This window comes from Schistocerca nitens, chromosome 1 (assembly GCF_023898315.1).
Source record: "Schistocerca nitens isolate TAMUIC-IGC-003100 chromosome 1, iqSchNite1.1, whole genome shotgun sequence".
NCBI classification, from domain to species: domain Eukaryota; kingdom Metazoa; phylum Arthropoda; class Insecta; order Orthoptera; family Acrididae; genus Schistocerca; species Schistocerca nitens.
In genome coordinates, this window is record NC_064614.1 from 245,614,537 (window position 1) to 245,637,702 (window position 23,166).

General features: G+C 37.5%; 1 protein-coding gene across 1 annotated transcript in view; it reads right to left on the minus strand.

Annotated features, from left to right (window-relative positions):
- The window catches only part of LOC126240001 (uncharacterized), a 103,892-nt gene extending 82,245 nt beyond the window's left edge, over window positions 1-21,647 (minus strand). Inside the window, exons 1-3 of the mRNA XM_049947901.1 lie at window positions 21,603-21,647; window positions 9,898-10,182; window positions 2,412-2,678 (exon numbers count right to left, since the gene is read on the minus strand). Of these exons, the coding sequence (XP_049803858.1) occupies window positions 2,412-2,678; window positions 9,898-10,182; window positions 21,603-21,647 (597 nt within the window). The remainder of the gene's footprint in view (window positions 1-2,411; window positions 2,679-9,897; window positions 10,183-21,602) is intronic.
- Window positions 21,648-23,166: the final 1,519 nt, after the last annotated feature.

The window sequence follows — 23,166 nt, forward strand, 5'->3', positions numbered from 1 at the left end:
ATTACTTCGAATTATTACCGACAAAGATAATACGTTTCTAAGCTAGCACTTCCAGGTAAGATACAGAGGATGCTTATGCAATGATTCTGCATTGTATTTAATCTTGTCCATCAGTGTAGCTATTACAATATGATTTAGGAACATAGACAAAATAGAACTGAAATTTTCTGATTCCCACAGCTTCCTTGACCACTTAATCCCAATAGGATGATGCTCAGGCCAGAATCTCGACTTTCTTGTAATCCATGGGATGGCCAGCGGAAATACAAAGTTATATGCTACCAAACCAATGGTTCAGAGGAAAATGGAAGTCATAAACCATGCTTAGAGCAGATGCTAACATGTTGACTTTTAAATGAAAGCATAGATGGACCTACTTACTAGATGGCACTTATTCAGCCTTATGGTTGAGTACTTTTGTGGACAAACATGAAATAATGAACACAATTCAACATATTTTATTGATAGTTTAAAAACTTTGAAACTTAACAGGTCTAAGTTATTAGTTTGTTTTGACATCATCTCCCTGTTTACTAGAGTACCTTTTGTAGACCTTTTATCTTTAATTAGGTGCAAGTTTGAGGAAGACATAATGGCATTATTTAAACATGCACTAACTTTCACTTACTTCTTATTTAATAACCAATATTTTGAACAGACTGAATGTGTTGCACTCTTCTGTCCATTGTGAATCATTTATTAATGGAGGATTTTGAAGAAAAAACTCTTAACTTTGCATTTTTAATGCTGACAGTTTTCTGGAGATATGTCAATGACACTTTCATAGTTTGACTCTATGGGGAGGACAAATTGGTGAAGTATCTTGGGCATCTCAACTCCATTCAGGAAAATACTAAGCTTACTGTGGAGAAGGAGATGAATGGCTACCTACCATTGTGTGTTCCATGCTTCCACCCAACTGATTTATACTTGGAGGCATTCAACTGCTACTGTCCACTGAAAACATAAGAGTACTTAAAAACTTTATTTCTTAGGGCCCAGGTAATGTCTAATGATGATTGCTTACCAGGATGAACTGGTGTACCTGGAGAAAGTATTCAGTAAAAATGGATAAGCTCAACAACAGATTAAGAGAGACTAGACCAAACAAAGTTAAGATATGAAAAGTCTACAGCCTGTCTTAAATCTGTGGGAAATGTTTCTTCAAAAACTGTCAGAATAATGAAGAAGTATCATAAAGTGTATGTGTTCTTCTGCCCACTAGTTAAGATGGCAGCTGTCACAGGACCTATGAATCATGATTACTTTTAAAAAGTCAAATATTTATAAAATTCCTTGTCTGTGTAGTAAAAGCTACACAGGACAAACAACATCCACTTTACAAGAATAGTACATCAAACATCCATGACACACCTGCCTTCTACAGCCCAAAAAATTTGCAATGCCTGAACATTGTTTTTCCAGTGGTCATTCCATAGATCATGAGGAAATCTAGGTGATGGCCAAAGGACTCAGCCCTGCAACTTTGTGTCCCCCTATTTTAGCATTTGAGCATATAAATCAGCAAACATGGACACTCGCCTTTCAGATGGCTCTATGGTCAAGAGCTGAAATATCAGAAGATGAAATATCGCTGTCCTAGATACAAGCTCAAAACTGGATGGAATACCACTCTGATTATTGAAATTGATTAACCGCCATTCTCTCTCTCTCTCTCTCTCTCTCTCTCTCCTCCCTCCCTCCCTCCCTCCCTCTCTCTCTCTCTCTCTCTCTCTCTCTCTTGTCCTTAAGGTCATGATTATTATTATTCCATCTAAAACTTTTCATTGTCATAATAATTCACAGAATAATAGCCTGTATACAGGTACAGTTCTTCATAAAATTGGAGAAGTATCATAACAGAACTGACCCAGTATTAGCTAGAAAGCAGTCCCAACCTGGTACTGGCAAGATATAGGGCATCTGAATGGATGGGTGAATTAAAAATGAATGATAGTAAAATTAAGTGAAATTTTAAATCCACATTTGAATTTAAATCCACATTTGCATTAAGGTAGAACAACACAAATTGTTTATGCCCTAAATTTTAATTTTTGTACTTCATTACCTGCCACCTTCCTTCTTAGGATAGTTATTATATTAGCAGGCTCCTTTTTTATTTAAAAGAAGAGGGAAGGGTTGGGGTGGCAGAGTGAGGAGGAAAGTCAGAGTTTGCAACAATCTGGAAGTATACATCTGAATAATTTCTGTAAATTTTAAATGCATCAGAAACTGGACTCATAAAAGCTATATAACATTGTTTGCTATTACATTGATTAATTTTCATATTTTTGTTAAGTTAATTAATAATATGTCTTACAATATTAAATAACAGTGGAAGGTATAAATTTTGTTAAATCAAAACACATATGACAATATATGCAAAAAACTTTTGAAATTCTGTTACAAACCTGGATACTCAGATGTGTATCACAATTAGACATAGACATACGTGTGACAATTTTTAGGAAGTCTCTAGTATCAATGCAATGTGCCAGAATGCAAAAGCCTACCAAATTTTTATGGCACAGATTTACAAGGACACCAAGAGAAGGACCAACAAGTTCTTGGCTTCCATCATCTGCATAAGTAGTACCACATACCCATAAGACCAGTGTATGTATAAGACCTGGTATTAGTGCCTCTTGCCATGTGACTTCTATGTCATATGTTAATTCCTGTGAGAGAAAAATTTCAATTCCTGTAGACATAATGCAACCAGAATCAATCCATCAGTGTAGTATATTTATAATATTATGTGACAATTGCTTAGATAACTCCAAATACACAGCACGAAATCACATAAATCCAATTTATGAAATACAACTTTGAGTATGTTCTATTTGCTGATTAACGTAAAAATTACAATTCTGAATAATCCAGAGCTGAACAATGAGTAAAACATAACAGTTAACATGAGTAGAATGAAGCATAGTTTGGCATAATATTTTCATATAATTATGCCCTACGTATAAATCATTCATTTTTTCCCCCGTATGTTAAGAAGATCAATGTAACATTAAACACACTTACACCTTATTATCATTCTGGAAATTCATGTCACACAATGGTTCCTTTATCCAAGGAAGGCCGAGAAGTCACTGGATGCCATGCCAGGAGCATATGTGGTGGTGTGGTGTTGGTGGTGATGATAGTGGGATTGGGGGGGGGGGGGGGGGGCAGAATGTAATAGGCTAAGAAGAAGCAAATGTGACTGTGCCTGAGCAGAATGAGTTGGAATGTTGTCACATAATGAAAACACCCTTTGTCTTGACAGTCTCCAATAAACTTCTCACACGCATTCAAAAGCGCATCAGAACAAGGCAGCAGCGGAGATGAGGCAACTGTGGTAAGCCAATCCAGATGACCTCTTTAGCTGCCTAATTGCAATGGATGAGTACTGGGTGTATTGCTATGACCCTGAGACAAACGAACAAAGAAAACAGTGGAACATATGGCTTCAGCACTGGAGTCAGTCTTGGCTATAAGTAGTGGCTGACATCTGCAATACTAAGTGGTTGGGGTCCAGGCAGCAAATACACATAACAACATTGCTCACAGCTCCTGAAGAAAATGATGGAGTCATTAAGTATGTTCAGAGTTTGCAAAGTATGGTGGCACCTGCAAGTATAAACTGGCATGGGTGGTTTTAGTAACAAATGCTGCTCACCAACTAATATTGGTATAAGCTCAAATTTGGCTGGATTTTGATCAGTTTTAACATGACAAGTTAATATAAGTTAGTCTGAACTTTGCACCTGATGTTGATAATGTAACTGTTTTAGCTACTCCTGAAGTCATTAGCAAGTTTGTCAAGCCTTGGAGCAAGTACTGATAGTACAGATCAGGAATAAGTAATGGTAAATGATGCCCTCTTTACTGCCTCCTATAATGTGTACACAAGAGGTACATGTGTGTAATGCCATGCAAGGGTGTTTCAACAAAATCAAATTTAAGAAGCAGAGGTGTCACTTATTTTCTGTCAGCAAATCTGATAGTGAATGAAAAAATCTCCATTTGTATACAATGAATGCTAAACTATCCACAAACATCAATTAAAATGTGTAATGAACATTCCACACACAAACTCTGGGAAATATGTGTCTCTACTATAGCTGCCCTGAAGGTGACAACTGAACTGACCAGACTACATTTTTTGATATTAAACTGACTGAGATGGGCACCTTCATTGTATAAGTATAAGTGTAAATATTATGATTATAAAGCTGTATGGTGTTTGTGGATGTGACTGTACATGTTATGAACAGTCCTGAGCCACCAGTAACTGCAATTTGTGCTGACAGTCATAATATGACAGAAAGTGAACTGCTTCAGTCAAGAGACAAAATATACCAGCCACAGTTGAATCAAGCTGTGCTGCATACTGCATTACCTGAATGACTGCAGTTTATGTTATGGTAAGGACAACCTCTGCAACCACTTTAAAGAATTTGGAACAATAATTCAGATTCGTTTCAGGAACATATTACCTTTATATTATGTAAATAAAGTTTGTTAACACTTGTTGCATGAATGTTTCATGTACTCCTGCCACCCGGTGTGCTGGATGGTGATTATGAGAGCTGTGCATCAAATAATCCCATGAGTCTTATGTGGAATCAAGATATACCATCCTTGACTGGATGATCAAGACAGTGGCAACCATATACACATTGAACACTACTAATCAGTTACATTGTGATTTACCTTGTCATCAACAACTTTTTACCAGAGCAACTTTTGTTGTTGATCTTTGAAACTGTGCAAATTCATGTACTCCACTTAAAAACTAGACAGATCATATTTTAAGACATCATTCACATGAAAAACTTAAAAAGTCCCATTTTCTGTAATAAGAAGAGGATAATTCATCGAAAAACAATAGTATTGTAACAAAAATGAAATATGTATTGAAAGTTAAATGCCACATGAGGTCGACGGCTCTGCTTGTGGTTTTACTGGTTTTCCACAAGACCAAATGGTGGAGCAACATAAGAAACTTTTCATCCAGGGCTAAGAAACAGTCCAGCCTCATGTTATTATTATTATTATTATTATTATAAGGCCTACAGTTTTATGGCATATTTCTACCACTTTAGTCAATCACTTGCTGGCCATCTTCTTAGATAAGTGATGTTTTGTTCCTTCCAAATTACCCAATATCTTTTCATTCGTTCTGATATTTTGCATTTTTCCTCATCTCTAAAATATCCTTTTCACTGTATGTTGTTTGTCTATCATTGGTTTAACTCTTATGTTCTTGTTTTTCAGTTTGTTCTATTTTGTTTACCAGATTATCCAGACTTTCTTCTAGCTCTTTCATATCCTTTCTTTGATCCATTCTACTTGTTGTTCCCGATTTCAGAGTTTTTCTATAATTCTTCTTGTTAACCTGGTTTCTGGTGTCCTTTAATGTAGCCAAAGAAAGATATCCTCATTTTACCTATAGTATTCACAATTGTCTCCAGTTCCCTGTACACCTCTTTGTTTGGCACTATCCTTCATTGATCCTGATATTTTTTTTATTTATGTGTGTTCTAGCTATTCCTCGTTGTCAGTTCTGTTTCTCTGAGTGACTTTAAAAATTTTAACTTGTGTATGTTCCCTCACACTGAACCAATATATTGTAGTGTTTTTATTTTTATTTTGTTTTGATTGACAGGCTTTTTTTTCGTTTTTTTTTTTTTTTTTCATGTAGACCATGTCAGTTTTTAAGCCTTAATCATTTTATTAGATCTTTCTTGCCAAGCAAGTTTTTCATCCAAGTTGTATCTTCTAATTTCTCTTAAGTATCTAAATTGTTTAACTGAATTTTTCTTTTCTGCAGTTTACTGTTATGTGGTTTATTACTTGTTCGTCTGTTATCATCATCTCAGTGTTTTAGAATATCTGGAGTCTTATTTTTTGTTCTATATCATGTATGCTTAATATCTGATTCTTGGCTACTGGTATGTAGTGTATTTAGGTTGTAATGCTAAATTGTCTGCAAATCCTTAGCTATTTAAATTTTTTGATCTTTCTTTGTTCTGATCTATATTTTCTTAGGATTTTCCTTGTACCATTCTCGCATCAACTAATCCAGAGCACAGATGGGCTGTAGTGGTGGCAAAACATAACCCTCTCTGAGTCCTGCTTTAGTCCTTTTTTAACTGCAAATGGCTCACATAGTTCTCTGAATTTTACATTGAGAGAGTTAATTTTATTATGTACAAAATAAAAAATAAATTAACAAAAATGTAATTCATATGATCACATGTTAAGTAAATTAACTCTTGATATGAGTAAATCTATGTGACATTCAAAGAAAAATTTAACTGTGCTTTAATATTTCAGGTTAATCATTCTAAACTTCTTTTTCTTGGTTTCATGTTTTTATGTATGCTTTGAAAAGTCCGATAACTCTGGACCCAAAATATCACATCCAGATCCTGTCCTTTAAACAGAAAACATAGAAAATGAAAAAAAATTAAAAATGTAGGATAAGAAATGATTAAAAATCAATATGGCCTTCAACCAAAGACATAAATCAATAATAAGGAGAGACCATCACATGTGGCTATCAGGCTGTATGTCAGACAACAGTCATGTTTGCATCCCACCACTGTCTGGGACATCTCCAGACATGTCTTCACTGGTCACTGGCACTTAATTTGAAGGGGACTCATCAATGAAGACAATTCAACTACAGACAATGAAATTCCCAGCTGCAGACATGTCTGGAGATGCCCCGGACAGCAGTGGCATACCAACCAGATTGTCGCTTGCCTAAGCAGAGCCAACAACTCTATCAATTACTGATTTGCTCACTTTGTGAAGCTCTTTCTCTTGAATAAAACTTTCAATTTTTCTAAAATTGTAATAGTTTGTTTGCCTGTGGATGTACATCACATATACCAATTACTGTGCCAACCAGATAATTCCTTCATGGTGTGGATTGTCTCCTCACCCAAGAAGGTTAGGGGCAAAAACGGGATACTAGACTCTGATATCTTTTTTATTTACTTTGCCCTGTTCTGAAGGATAAAAGCAGATAAAACTTTGGTGTGTGACTTAATGAGTATAAACAGAAATAATTTCTCATCAGAACTTTCATATTCTAAAAAATGGAATGAGATGACTTTGATTATAGGAAACCATCCTCATGGAGTAAAAGAAACATTCAATTTAGACCAGACCCAAAATGTTTATTTTGCAGAGGGTTTCTCTGATGCAATGAAAACAAAAATATTTTTACTGAATTCCATTTAGTAAATGCATAATTACCTTGCTAATGTTCACTGATTTGTAGCCTTAGAGCATTGTAAAACATTTTGATATGTTTTTTAGGAAAAGTGCTGTACTGAGAATTATCAGTCAGCAACCCACTAGAGAACCAGACAGTACTCAAAAGTACCACTTTTATAAAATGGTAAAAAAAATTAGAATTCTGATAAAAGTTCACTGTTGTTTTCTTACTATTAGCAATGGTAATCCATAAAAACTGAAAATTTCATGTAGTTTGGAAACATGGGGTTAGCTTGCAAATGGTTTTTGATAATACTTCTACTTAATTTAATTTGATTTAATTTGATTTGTTGATTATTGGTGTCTAATAGAGTAATAACACAACAAATAGACTATTACATACAGTACTGCCAAGATTTTCTTGACCACAACTAATTACATGACAATTTTGTAACTTGGAACATTTTCAATATTTGGAAAAACCTTACCTTTGCGTTTTCAGAAAAGGACTGCAGCACACAAAAAGTGAATGTCATCATTTAAAAATGAAATAAGAATAGAAATAAAAGCTTTTTTATGGGGCTGGCTAGAAGTGAAATTCCATAAAGTGTTCCAAGGTAGCTACAACATTCTCCCCAACATACACAATAGTTATATGAACTAGTCTGTTATTTATGTCATATTTCACAAAACTTTATTGTTCACAGGACATTTTTCATACAGATGACAATAGTATATTTCGTTCTTATGGAAACATTTATTTAAAGCAATACATTCATAGTTCACGATACCGGTACCGGTATATCACGTGCATTTCAAAATTCCATACTGCAAAAAACTGTTTAATCCAAGACTAGCATAGCTCATTTAAAAGCCCTTATTCTCAAAGTTCCAACAAACATTTTCCAAAAATGTAATATTTCAAAAGTTACTCATACACAAAATTTTTTGGTTCCAGAATGTTTGAGTCTTAAAATGTGCTTCTTTCTGAGTGCCAAGGATATGATTTCATAGCCCGGACTTTTCTGTTTCCTTAAAATTGTTAGTTTATTAATTATTCTAATTATAGTATTTCACTTTCTAGAAACGTTTTGGTGAACTTTGGGTAGCCCTGTACACATTAAGTTGCTCTTACATAAAAAGGCAATGATGATTTTTCCATTTCTATTTGTACATTATTAGTTAAACAAACTTATTTCACTCCTTACTGTATACCTGTATTTGTTCCTTTTACTTTTGCTGTTTGTTATGTCAATACTTAAAACAGAACAGCTTAGTACTTTGCCAATCTGCAATTTTATGTAATATGTATGTCTATAAATAGACACCATGAATAAAGTCACAGTGAGGAAGGGATTAGGAGTTATCACATAAACAATCTATACGTCACTCTGTTATCAGACAGTCAGTGTCCAAGAGTGAAAAAGTAAACATCATGTTGCTATTGTTCAGTTCACAGTACATGGTCAAAATGAAAACATTCGTGAGAAGTTCATGAGTAATAGTCAAAATGTGACCAGCTATGTGAGTTAGATTGAGTCCACTTGTTAAACTAGTAACTTAGTGACTACGTTATTAATCGATGTAAGGTTAGTGCACTGATTACCTGTGTTACCACTTGAAAAACTCTATTAAGCCACTCATAGATTATGTGAAGTGCTGACCTGTGGTATATTAACTAACAAAATCACTAACAATGAGCCAATCACAATTGGTTTACAGTAATAAATGCACATTAAAGAGACACAAATTTGTGTTGTATTATTAAGCCTTTATTTACTTTTAAAAAACCTATTAGTTGGCTGAAGGAGATACGTGGATTTTCTGTGTTTAGAAAGTGCGTTAATGAGAGAAAAATAGAAATTTATGTTCACATGGGATTCTATAGCATCAATATTTTGTGACCATATATTAAACATTTGGCTTAAAAAATGCTGTAAATCAATTACTGATTGCACAACCTAAAAAACATTATTAATTAAATAGTGAATTATTGCTAGAAATTCAACTGTCTTAACATAAGCAAAAGTGTGATTTGTACTAATTACATTTGATTGTTCATGATCAAGGAGTGAGTACAATCGGGCAGCAATGGACAGGAGTTGGCAAATAGCTGACATGTATGCCATCAGACAGGTGGGCCATGGCCTATGTGATCACACAGCGCTCAGCCCACCGATTGATTAGTGGTTCGCACATGCACAGGGTCACCTGGCGGGTTGACTATTCTACCTGTGCCTGCCTATAGGGTGAGCTGACAGGCTCTCACAGGCAGATATATCCCACGGTGCAGTATTGTAACAGTCTGAATTACATGGCAGGACATTTGGTTTAGTCATGTTGGGTTTATGAGGAAGAACTTACTGCCAAACCAACATTAATGGAGAAACACAAGCACTTTACAAAAATATGTCTCAGACATGTTTCTCATTCAAGAAATCACATCATCTTAAATGTTTATATCTGAATATGGGTTCTTTAACCACAACACTCAGTTCAGGATACTCTTATTATTTGTATAATTCTGACTCTACAGGTTTGCAACATGCTGTATTTGTACAGGCACTTTACTGCATGAATTTACTTCATCATCAACAAAAGCAATAAAATAATGACAAAAAATAGATATAAAGGACATATTTTATTTTTTTTTCTACCTGCTTATTACCTAACCTGCAGCAGTTTCAAAAGTTGTATCTTCTGTTGAATTAACAATGTTGCTGCACCAGCAACAAGAAGACGTCCAAGTACACTTGCAAAACGATGTACATGAAGTAATGCTGTCTTAGCAGCTGGATTTTGAGTGGCTTGCTGCAAGACTGATACTGAATTCCACACAATTTTTGATCTCGGTGCTGCCACAAAAATCTGCAGTAACTGGTGCAGATGACAGTAAAACTTCGTTGCATGTATACTATCTGGATCAAATATACTCAGATTTGTACATACAGACAACACCTGAAACAGGAGAGGTAGGGCATTGTAAAAAAATATACTTTGAAATATCTGTACTTTAATATTGTCATACTAAATGATTTAGTCTTTTATACTAAAACAAATATAACACCTGTAAATAATGTTGCACTAAATACAATGATGTTACTTCCAACCACAGGGAATGAAGTCGATAAAACTGTTCAAAAACTAAAAAATTAAGTCAGTAGGCTTAGGTGAAGTACCAATGTGCGTACTGAAACAATGCATAGGGGTTATACAAGGCCCCTTAACAAATATAATAAATGAATCCTTCACACCAGGGACATTTCCAGAGCAGTTAAAGCAGGCAAGAGCTGTACCTTTGCTTAAGAAAGGTAATGCAGAAGACTTAGAAAATTACCAGCCCATTTCCCTGCTGTCAGCATTCTCAAAAATAATAGAAGCAATTATGAAAGACAGGTTAATGAATTACCTGAATAAATACAATCTTTTAAGCGAATCACAGTTTGGTTTCCGAAGTGGCAAAAATACGGAGTCAGCCATAGTAGAATTCACAAAAGTTGTACTTGATGCTCTTGATAAAGATGAGTGTGTCACAGGCATATTTTTGGATCTTTTTAAGATGTTTGATACAGTTGACCACAAGATTCTATTAAGTAAATAAGAAGCATTAGGAATAAGAGGGGTAGCTAATGACTGGTTTCGAACATACCTAGCAGATGGCGTACACAGAGTAAAGATAACACATACTTCAAATAGACCTATACATTTAGTAAAACACTTATCAGAACCAAAATACACTCCTGGAAATGGAAAAAAGAACACATTGACACTGGTGTGTCAGACCCACCATACTTGCTCCGGACACTGCGAGAGGGCTGTACAAGCAATGATCACACGCACGGCACAGCGGACACACCAGGAACCGCGGTGTTGGCCGTCGAATGGCGCTAGCTGCGCAGCATTTGTGCACCGCCGCAGTCAGTGTCAGCCAGTTTGCCATGGCATACGGAGCTCCATCGCAGTCTTTAACACTGGTAGCATGCCGCGACAGCGTGGACGTGAACCGTATGTGCAGTTGACGGACTTTGAGCGAGGGCGTATAGTGGGCATGCGGGAGGCAGGGTGGACGTACCGCCAAATTGCTCAACACGTGGGGCGTGAGGTCTCCACAGTACATCGATGTTGTCGCCAGTGGTCGGCGGAAGGTGCACGGGCCCGTCGACCTGGGACCGGACCGCAGCGATGCACGGATGCACGCCAAGACTGTAGGATCCTACGCAGTGCCGTAGGGGACCGCACCGCCACTTCCCAGCAAATTAGGGACACTGTTGCTCCTGGGGTATCGGCGAGGACCATTCGCAACCGTCTCCATGAAGCTGGGCTACGGTCCCGCACACCGTTAGGCCGTCTTCCGCTCACGCCCCAACATCGTGCAGCCCGCCTCCAGTGGTGTCGCGACAGGCGTGAATGGAGGGACGAATGGAGACGTGTCGTCTTCAGCGATGAGAGTCGCTTCTGCCTTGGTGCCAATGATGGGCGTATGCTTGTTTGGCGCCGTGCAGGTGAGCGCCACAATCAGGACTGCATACGACCGAGGCACACAGGGCCAACACCCGGCATCATGGTGTGGGGAGCTATCTCCTACACTGGCCGTACACCACTGGTGATCGTCAAGGGGACACTGAATAGTGCACGGTACATCCAAACCGTCATCGAACCCATCGTTCTACCATTCCTAGACCGGCAAGGGAACTTGCTGTTCCATCAGGACAATGCACGTCCGTATGTATCCCGTGCCACCCAACGTGCTCTAGAAGGTGTAAGTCAACTACCCTGGCCAGCAAGATCTCCGGATCTGTCCCCCATTGAGCATGTTTGGGACTGGATGAAGCGTTGTCTCACGCGGTCTGCACGTCCAGCACGAACGCTGGTCCAACTGAGGCGCCAGGTGGAAATGGCATGGCAAGCCATTCCACAGGACTACATCCAGCATCTCTACGATCGTCTCCATGGGAGAATAGCAGCCTGCATTGCTGTGAAAGGTGGATATACACTGTACTAGTGCCGACATTGTGCATGCTCTGTTGCCTGTGTCTATGTGCCTGTGGTTCTGTCAGTGTGATCATGTGATGTATCTGACCCCAGGAATGTGTCAATAAAGTTTCCCCTTCCTGGGACAATGAATTCACGGTGTTCTTATTTCAATTTCCAGGAGTGTATATTAATTTAGGGGTTCCACAAGGTAGCATATTATGACCAATACTATTCTTGATATACATCACTGACTTTCCCACTAGTGTTACTCATGGTGAAAAAATTCTCTTCACTGATGACAGCAATATTATAGTCACTGAAAAAACAAGAGAACTCCCTGCTGAGAAAGCAAATGAAACTCTCAAGGGAGTTTATGACTGGTCATAAGCAATAAAGTGACACTGAACATAAAGAAAACTAATGCCATGACTTTCAGTTTGAAAAGGAAAAATGACAATGTTAAATTAAATGTAGATGGCACCTCTATAGACTGTGTAACAAATGCAAAATTTCTTGGAATGAATATTGATTCTCAGTGAACACACAAAGGTACTTGCAAACAGAATGTCCTCAGCATGTTATGCCCTTAAAATTGTATCATCAGTGTGTAACATCCAGTGTCTTTTAGTTACATATTATTTTTATGTACACTCAATACTTATCTATGGCATTCTTTTTTGGGGAACACATGCACAAAATTTGAACACAATTTTCAAATTCCAGAAAAGAGCCATAAGAATGATAATTAAAAATACTAGTCGAGCTCATTGTAAAGATCTGTTCAAAACAGTGCAGATTTTAACTGCTCCATGTGAATGCATTTACCAGTCAGTTATACACATCAAAAATAACATTGGTAATTACTGAACAAACAGCTCTGCCCATGACCATGCAACAGGAGCTAGACTGAACTTACATTTAACAAGAAAAAATAAACATAAAACTCAAAACAGCATTTTCTAGCAAGGAATAAAATTGTACAATAAATTACCAAAAGAGATTAAGGAAATTGCAAAAATAAACTTATTTAAAAAGGCAGCTAAAAAGTACCTGTTATGCAATACATTTTATACTTTGAAGGATTACTTAGATAAAACAGAGAAGGGGTTTGATAAGAAAAACATTGTACAAGTAAATAATAATAATAATAATAATAATAATGATTATAAACATCCAACTTTCCACGTAACACCTTCACTTTATGTTTTTTTCCTTTCCAGAAATGCTTACCCCCAAGCTATGCACAGCACACTACTAACACCTCTTCCTCTTTCTGAGCTTAACATCTCACTCAGGTTTTCAAGATAGCAAATGGGAAGATGTGGTACAGAAAAAGGCCCAGAGATCACCAAAGTGTGTGTGTGTGTGTGTGTGTGTGTGTGTGTGTGTGTGTGTGTGAAGTGTTATGAAACAATGTGTGTGTAATGTGTGCAGTGACTAACAGTGAGATATGAGTGAACGTAGTGGCATTACATTACTTTAATAAGTTATTTGTAAAAAAACTATTGTATACCAGGAGTAAACCTAATGATTATGTCTAACTAGAAGCCTGTAAATATTTGTGTACATTAATTAGCTTATTTTAAATTGGTCTAAACTTGTAAATACTTTGACATGTCCTATATCCTTGTAAAAGGAGATCTACAGATGAATAAAGCTACTACTAATACCACTACTACTACTACTACTACTACTACTACATACATGCTACACAAACTTAAAAGGCAACAACAGGCAATCATGAAAACTTGGTAATTAAAAATCAAACAATGGAAAATCCAGGATGGAGTAATGACAATATTATGAAAAGAAAAGTTGCTACTCACCATATAGCAGAGCCACTGAGTCATAGATAGGTGCAACGAAAGGAGTTCTGGTCTTGGCAGCCAGAGACTATGATCATATGTGTGTGTGTGTGTGTGGGTGGGTGGGTGGGTGGGTGTGGGTGTGTGTGTGGGTGTGGGTGTGGGTGTGGGTGTGGGTGTGGGTGTGGGTGTGGGTGTGGGTGTGGGTGTGCGCGCGCGCACATGCATGTGCACGTTGCCTAATTCCAGTGAAGGCATTTTTGGCCAAAAGCTTACTTGTTCGACAATCATTTTGTTGTGCCTTTCTGCGACTCAGCATCTCCACTATATGGTGTGAAGCAACTATCCTTTTCATAATGTGATATTCAAATATCTGAGATGATAAAACCAGGGGAAGGTCTGTGACACAGGCTGAATTGAGAGAGCAGTTCCAAAAGACGAATGATATAGGGGTTAGAGCTCTTGCATAGCACACATTTTAATTTATCACATGCAAGAATTACCTGTCTGTTTCAATAATTTAAATGTATTCAAAGCACTATGTAATGAAATGAACAACTCATCAGACATGGTTTCTATTTCTTAACTTACTTATTATTTAGCAATTTACCAGCACAGTGAAAGCAGATTTCATATTGTCAAACTCTATGCACTTATTTATTTCCAGGATTGGAAATTTCTAAACACTTAACCCACATATACTGTGTGAAATACAGAAGGAAGAATCATAAACATAAATCAATCAGTTCTCTCTAATGAGATGAAGAAGTTGTAAATTGGACACATTTGCATTTTTACCAGTGGAAGACATGAGTAAAAATGTAGTGCAATTTAGTGATTTGCTTTAGGGAGGCATAAAGATATAAACTGAATACATTCACCAATTTTGCCTGACAGGATCTTGAACCCATGAATCAAATACGTGGAAATGAAATGAACAGCATCACTGGGCCATTTAAATGCAATGAGATAAAATGATACCACTGAAACCCATTCAAATACCAGGATCTTCAATTTTTTATTTATTGTGACATTGGAAAGAGTAAAAATGAGATAACATAAGAAAAAAAGGGAGGCCCAGGGGTCAAAAAGAATAAAAGTGAGACAACTAGAAAGAGAGTGGTCAGTGATTTCAGAACTGGAAAGATCATGATGATTGATAAACTTTGAAAAAGGCAGAACACGTAATTCTGAGTATGTTAAACAGAATGAATAGAAATAGAGCCAATGGCCTTGTGCTGTGATAACACCAGTTCCTATCAGATCACCACAGGTAAGTGCCATTAGGCTTGGCTAGCACTTGGATGGATAACTGTCTGATCTGCCTAGTGCTGTTGGCAAGTGGCATGCACTTAGCCCTTGCAATGCCAATTGAGGAGCTACTTGACTATGAAGTAGCAGCTCCAATCACAAAAACTGACAACAGCAAGGAGAGCAGTGGGCTGATTGTATACACTTCCATATCTGCATCTGGTGATGCCTGTCAGCTGAGGATGACACAGTGGTTAGTCAATATCACTGCACCTTCTGAGACCTACTTAAATGGAGAGATAGAAACAGAGAAATGGGAGAGTTAGTAAGTAAATTAGTTCCATGTTTCATGGATCATAATGCATTCATTTTACTTTCACATCACAAATTTATTTGTACACATGGCTACATGCTGAATAATATAAGCTATTGTTGCTGTTTTTTACTTTCACACACACACACACACACACACACACACACATACACACACACACACACACACACACACACACACACACAGTGCTTGATTCATGACGGTACACATCAGTACTCTGTATTGGTACCTCTGATGGGAAAATATCAGAATTGCAGATTTAGAAATGTGGTGTGATAGAAATTTTGGTGAAAAAGATGTTGAGACACTTGCAGTTCCCTTTCAGTTAACAAACGAAATACAATCAAAGTATTTTGGGAGTATGTTTTAGGCAACTGTGAGAACTTTGGTGGAAATTGTGAAAACAAAGAGAACTATCCCACAAGTTAACTTCCATTGACACTACCATCAAGACAGTTTCAGTGTCATCTAGTGAATGCAAATCTGATCATTACTGATGGCAGAGCTCCTATGTTAACAAAAACTGTGTCGTCCTAACACCTTTTCCTCTTTCTGAGCTCGAGATCTCACTCATTACACTATGCAACAATTAAAATGTAAATCGAATGAAAATAGCAAATTCCTATCAATTCTAATGTGCTGATTGTGAATATCTCAAAGACAATTCAAAATTAATCTAGTTTTCATTTTACACTGTTTTATTACAGTGAGATAATTATATATGAATTTTTATGTTAAATTTAAAATCAAATATTATAATGGTTTGCCAAAGTCATAATAACTAGTATCAATGGATTATTTTATTGTCCCTGGTCTTACTTGTGTGCAATATTTTGGATATAAAGAATCTGATACCAATTTTAGTGCTCTTTTTGTCTGACTCCTCTTCAACTTCAGTGACTTTATTAATGCATGTAATAATTTTTGCACATTTGTTTCCAGTTTAACTACCAGTTGTTCAAGTTGACTGCTACTGAAGTGAATAAAAATGCTACAAGTATGTGTTAACAGTGCTGACACATTTTGCTATGTGTATGGTGAAGTGACATTTGCTTCACAAAAACTGCAAATAACCCCAATGATTAAAAAAGCTTGCAGTTGTTATTTTGGATGCAAAATAGGTTATCAGGATAAACCCTGGGCTCCACATGTGATCTGCAACACTTGTGCCAGCAACCTCAGGAATTGGATGCATGGGAGAGGATGTTCAATGCCCTTTGCAGTGCCCATGATCTGGCATGAGCCAACTAACCATGTCAGTGACTGCTACTTTCTTATGGTTTCTCCTATCAAGAAGGGAATATCTAAGAAGAAAAAGCGGACAGTGACCTATCTTAACATTCCATCTGCCATACATCCAGTTCTACATGGGGAAAGATTGTCAATACCTGAACCACCGACAGAGTACGAGATTACTTCTGATGGGGATTCTGAATGTCCTGAGCCATGTACATCATCACAAGATCCAGAGTTTCTTCCAAATATATCATCAACTGGTGATCCACAAAAATTGTCTCAAAATGAGTTAAGTAAGCTAAGACTGAGATTTTAGCATCAAGATTGCAGCAGCGTCCAGTTGTATTTTTTTTTAACATGCAAAATAAGTCTTGTGGCACATGTTAACATAACTGGTCTAATGAAATTTCTCAGAATTAATTACACCCTGATGAGTGGAGACTCTTTATTGATTTGTCAAGGTTTATACTAAAAGCAGTGCTTTTACATATAGGTAATGAGCTTCCTTCTATTCCAGTTGGGCATAGTGTGCATACGAAAGGGTAATACCAAAACATGAAAATTTTACTAGAAGCCATCAAGTATAAAGACTTGTGGTGACTTGAAAGTGGTTGCACTGGTATTAGGTATGCAGTTAGGGTATACCTTATATTGCTGCTTTCTCTGTGAATAGGATAGCCGAGCTCATGGTGATGCATTTAAGTACTTAAGGCAAAAATTCCCTTACTTAAATGATGCCAAAGTAAAGGAGGGCATCTTTGTAGGCCCACAGATTCGAGAGCTTTTTGGAGACCATACTTTTGATGGGATCATACCAGGAGATGAGAAGCTTGCATAGGAATGTTTTAAGACAGTTTATTTACAGTTCTTAGGGAACAAACAAGCAATAAATTACAAGGAGATTGTAGATAACATTTTGTCATCTTATGAAAAACTTGGTTGCAACATGTCATTGAAAATGCATTTCTTACATAGTCATCTTGACTTCTTCCACAAAGATTGTGGTGCAGTAAGTGATGAACATGGGGAGCAATTTTATCAAGATATTGCCACATTTGAGAAGAGGTATGCCAGAAAGTGGAGCCCTACTATTTTAGCAGATTACTGCTGGACTGTCATAAGGGATGTTCCTGAGTATGTGTATAAAGCCAAGCGAAAACAGTCATCTTCTGAATTTATCTCTGAACAAAATTTGTAATTGTATATACTGTACATATGGACACATAACAATTGTAATCCTTCATGAACATTTGTGACCTGTTAATTCATATATTTTCTTTTATGCTTTACATAGTTCTGGTACAAAGTAGGCTTACAAAGTATTTTCATTCATGTAATATTATCTTAATTTTTTCTTAATATTTTACTTTTGTACTTCCAGAACGGCACTGAAATTTATCAATGCATAACACATCATTCAAGTAATTATTCACTTAAAATTTGTTACCCCGAATCTTGGACATGAATGCATATTTAGTTAATGAGTTATTTATACAAAAATGTAGATTACTTTTTTTTTAATTGAGCTCAATATTCATGAAGATGATGATTTTGTATCATTTTATACTGAAATAAACATAACTAACTCAAAATCACGCAATTTACACACTTTCATTTCAAATTTGATATTCAGTGTTATAGAGGGATGCTGACTCAGTTTTTCAGGATAGGAAATGGGAAGTTGCGGTACAGAAAATAGCCCCGAGATGAGCCGTGTCTGTGTGGTTGTGTGTGTAATGAGTGAAGTGCTGTAAAACAATGTGTGTATAGTGTGTGCAGTGACTGATGGTGAGATATGAGTGAACAGTGTGGCATTACATTATTTAATAAGTTACATGTAAAAAAAAAAAAAAACTATTGTATACCAGGAGTAAATCTAATGATTGCCTCTAACTAGAACTCTGTAAATGTATGTGTATACAAATAAGCTTATTTTAAATTGGTCTAAACTTGTAAATATTTTGACAAGTTTTATTTACTTGTAAAAAGAGATCTATGGATGAATAAAGCTATTACTACTACTACTACTACTACTACTACTCCTAGTACTACTACTAGAGTGTTTAAAAAAGGTCTATATATATATATATATATATATATATATATATATATATATATATATATATATATATATATAGGTAGCGTGGTTAGTTGCCTGAGACTGCAGTTATATGTGTGTGTGTGTGTGTGTGTGTGTGTGTGTGTGTCTGCCATCTATTTTTGATGAAGGCCTTACTGGCCGAAAGCTTTATTTGTGACAGTCTTTTTGTTGTGCCTATCTGTGACTCAGCATCTCCACAATATGGTGAGTAGCAACTTTCCTTTTCTAGCAACTTTCCTTTTCATAATACTGTTAAATTCCATCCTGGAATTTCCATTGTTTGATATATTGTGTGTGTGTGTGTGTGTGTGTGTGTGTGTGTGTGTGTGTGTGTGTGTCTATGTGTTTGTACAGCTAAGGGGGATGGTCCAAGTTGTTCTCTTGTGCCATATCTAAATCTTAATGGCAACAATAAGTGGAACAATAAATCTGATTACAATAGATGTCCAATCATATCCATGAAACTATAATCCAAGACCCAGTGAATAAGTAAGTGCCACCAAGTGCTTCAACTATAGGGCATGGTCACCTGTGGGAAAAAGGGAGCAGCTAGCCAATATTCCCAATTAAGGTAGCAGTGAAGTTGTTCTTGTCAGCATTTCTGTGAAATAGGCCCTAGCCTGAATGGCTTCTTAAAGTTACCGAATTTCTTCAAGTGCTTGGTCATCAGGGTCCATGTGTTTGGATTCAAACCCAACAGCAACATCATGTATAATGTCTTTGAACATTAATAATATTGTGTTGCATGAGCAGAGCAATGCTGTTAAATTCTCTTTCAATCAGTCATTATGACATGTACTCTATAAGTATGTAAATTAGTTACTTTTTACATGACCTGTATATTTCTTTGGATCTTACAAGGGAAACTCCCCATCACATCCCCCTCAGACTTAATAGTAAGAGGGCCTGTCAAAATCTGATCACAGATCAAGAGTAAAAACAGGAAAAATGTGGACTGAACTGAGAAAAAAAAGGCAAAATAGACACAGTGAACAGTCCAAGAGCAAAAAGTGTAACATAGAGCAGCCTGAAGGAGCACTTGTGTTGTAGTTAAGTGGTCAAGATGTTGCACAGCCAAGAGGGCGAGCTGTGTTCAAACCTCCCATACACCAATCCCTCTCTCTGCCGTTTCCAACCCCCCCTCCCCCTCACTGTTCAGTGTATTCAAATTTGTTTCTATGTTGTGGTATACTGTCCATTTGCAACAGTGAGGTGTAAGGTAGGAATCTATAATGACAGTTGATTCTGCACAACTACTCTACTAGCTGCCAAAAGGAAGCAAATGGCTTTCAAATGGGAACTGCAAACATTTGATGAGAAGGTGACAAGTCAACCGAATCTTCCACCAGAAAACATGTCTGGTGTGTCATACACAGCATTTTTCACAATAGCATTTGATAGGAATCTCTTATCGATGCAAATAATTTGTCCACCTTGTAGGTGAGTGAGATATGCCTCCTTGCGTGATATAGGTGTTCGTATGAGTGTGAATGTGATCACTCCCAAGGAAATGACGGAAACACAAAATGTGTTACATAACCTGCAACAAATATACTCATCAGTTTCGCAATCACACAGTTTCTTTGTGCTATGTCAGAACATATGTTTTTATCATTTTTGAAGCTCTGTTCCATTTTGGAAGTTTTGACTCTGGAATTCCTTTGTTGTAACACAGTTCACACCAAGTTATTTGTTGTTTTCATTTCTGTGAGGCGTCTATGTAGTATCTCACCTGCTCTCACTATTCGTCACATTTACTTTCGATGGTAACATACTCTTATCACATGACTCATATTCTACAACCAATATATAATAACAACTGCCAAGATGACAGAAGTAGAATAAACATTTCAGTCATCGGATGGACAGTTCATAACGTTGTGAAATGTAAATAAATAAATGGCACAAGGGCATTCTGAACATGGCTCATCTGTGTGGCAGTTCAACAGCGTGACCACTTAACCATGACACCATTGTTCTTTTAGGCCGCTTTATATTGCATGTCTTGTTCTTCGACTGTTCACTGTTTCTATTTTCGTTTTCTTTCACAGTTCAGTACACCTTCTTGCTGAACGAAATTTTCACTCTGCAGCAGAATGTGTGCTGATATCAAACTTTCCTGGCAGATTAAAACTGTATGCCATACTGAGACTCAAACTCAGGACCTTTGCCTTTTGTGGGAAAGTGCTCTACCATCAGAGCCACCCAAGCATGACTCACAACCCATCCTCACAGCTCTAATACCACCGGTATCTCACCTCTTACCTTCCAAATGCTGTGATAATGGGTCTTGAGTAGTGTTTGGGTAGTTCAGATGGTAAAGCACTTGCCTGTTAAAGGCAAAAGTCCAACTTTGAGTCTCAGTCTGGTACAGAGTTTCAATGTGCCAGGAAAGTTTTGTATCAGTGCACACTCCACTACAGAGTGAAAATTTCATTCTGGAAACATCCCTGAGGCTGTGGCTAAGCCATGTCTCTGCAATATCCTTTCTTCCAGGAGTGCTAGTTCTGCAAGGTCTGCAGGAGAGCTTCTGTGAAGTTTGGAACCTCAGGACTTCCAAAGGGTAGTACCAAGTGATTCACAAATGTTTTTGTCACAGTTTCTGCCATCACATTGGCAATCAGCACTGACACAAAGTATCGAGAAAAGTGATCAATAATTGACAGGGTATACTTACTTTCTTACTGTCTCTGAGGGAAGGGCCCATTACATCCAAAGCCATGGTTTCAAAAGGCACAGAAGCTTCCAACAATATCAAGTGGAATTTGTGGATGTGTGTGTTGTGCCTATTTCACTTACAGTGAGTGAGTGTCTGCATACCTCTCTACATCATGGAGCCTATTACACTACCAGTAACAGGCTGCAAAACAAGCATTTGTGGCTTGCTTACCTCTGTGGCAAGCTTGAATGCTTTTGTGACATTGAGTAATGATATGAGACTGAAGTGATTTCCAAGATGAGTCTCATGGTTTGTTTGCAATCTTCAGATGTAAAATCTACGAGTGTGGCTTACTGTTTACATTCGGTGTCATCTCTGCGTACTTCCTTCAATTCTCCAGTAAGTACTTTGTCTACCTGTAATACATAGGCCCCTCTGCTTAAGCATCTGCATTTTGGTGAAGTCTGCCTGGTTTATGGTCTACTTCATAATCATACTCACTCAATTTTAGAGCCCAGCATGTCAGGTGGCTGCTAGGGTCTTTTAATTCAGGAGCCATAAAAGGGCAGCATGGTAACCTACCACAGTGAACTTTCTACCAAACAAATAACTTTTAAAATAAATTACTCCCAACACCAAGGCTAACAACTCATTTTCTGTTGTACTGTAATTAACTTCAGCTTTGTTAAGTGATGAGAAGCATAACCAATCAGTTTTCTTCCCCATCTTGTTCCTAGATCAAAATGTGACCTACAGAAAAATGAGGCACCATACGACAACATGAATGGCTTATCAAAGTCAGGGTGTACAAACAAGGGCACATATTTGATTTGTTACATGTCACTTTTGCATTCTGTGGGCCATTCAAAGGCCACTCACTTCTTCAATAACCTTGTTAAAGGTTCAGTTACTGTATCATAGTCTTCTACATAATGATGATAACAATTCACCAATCCTAGAAAGGTCTGTAACTCATTTACAGTAGTAGAAGCTAGGAAATTGTCTACCACTTCCATCAGCCAAGGATCTAGTATTACAGAAGTGGAGCTAACAACACATCCTGAGTACTGAACTTGTGTCTCTGCAAAAAATATTTTTTCTAACTTCAGCCATACCGTAGGTACAACCACAACGGAGGGGTATCTGTTGAGAGGCCAGACAAATGTGTGGTTCCTGAAGAGGGGCAGCAGCCCCCCATGAACCATGGACCTTGCCGTTGGTGGGGAGGCTTGCGTGCCTCAGCGATACAGATAGCCGTACCGTAGGTACAACCACAACGGAGGGGTATCTGTTGAGAGGCCAGACAAACGTGTGGTTCCTGAAGAGGGGCAGCAGCCTTTTCAGTAGTTGCAAGGGCAACAGTCTGGATGATTGACTGATCTGGCCTTGTAACAATAATCAAAACGGCCTTGCTGTGCTGGTACTGCGAACGGCTGAAAGCAAGGGGAAACTACGGCCATAATTTTTCCCGAGGGCATGCAGCTTTACTGTATGATTAAATGACGATGGCGTCCTCTTGGGTAAAATATTCCGGAGGTAAAATAGTCCCCCATTCGGATCTCCGGGCGGGGACTACTCAAGA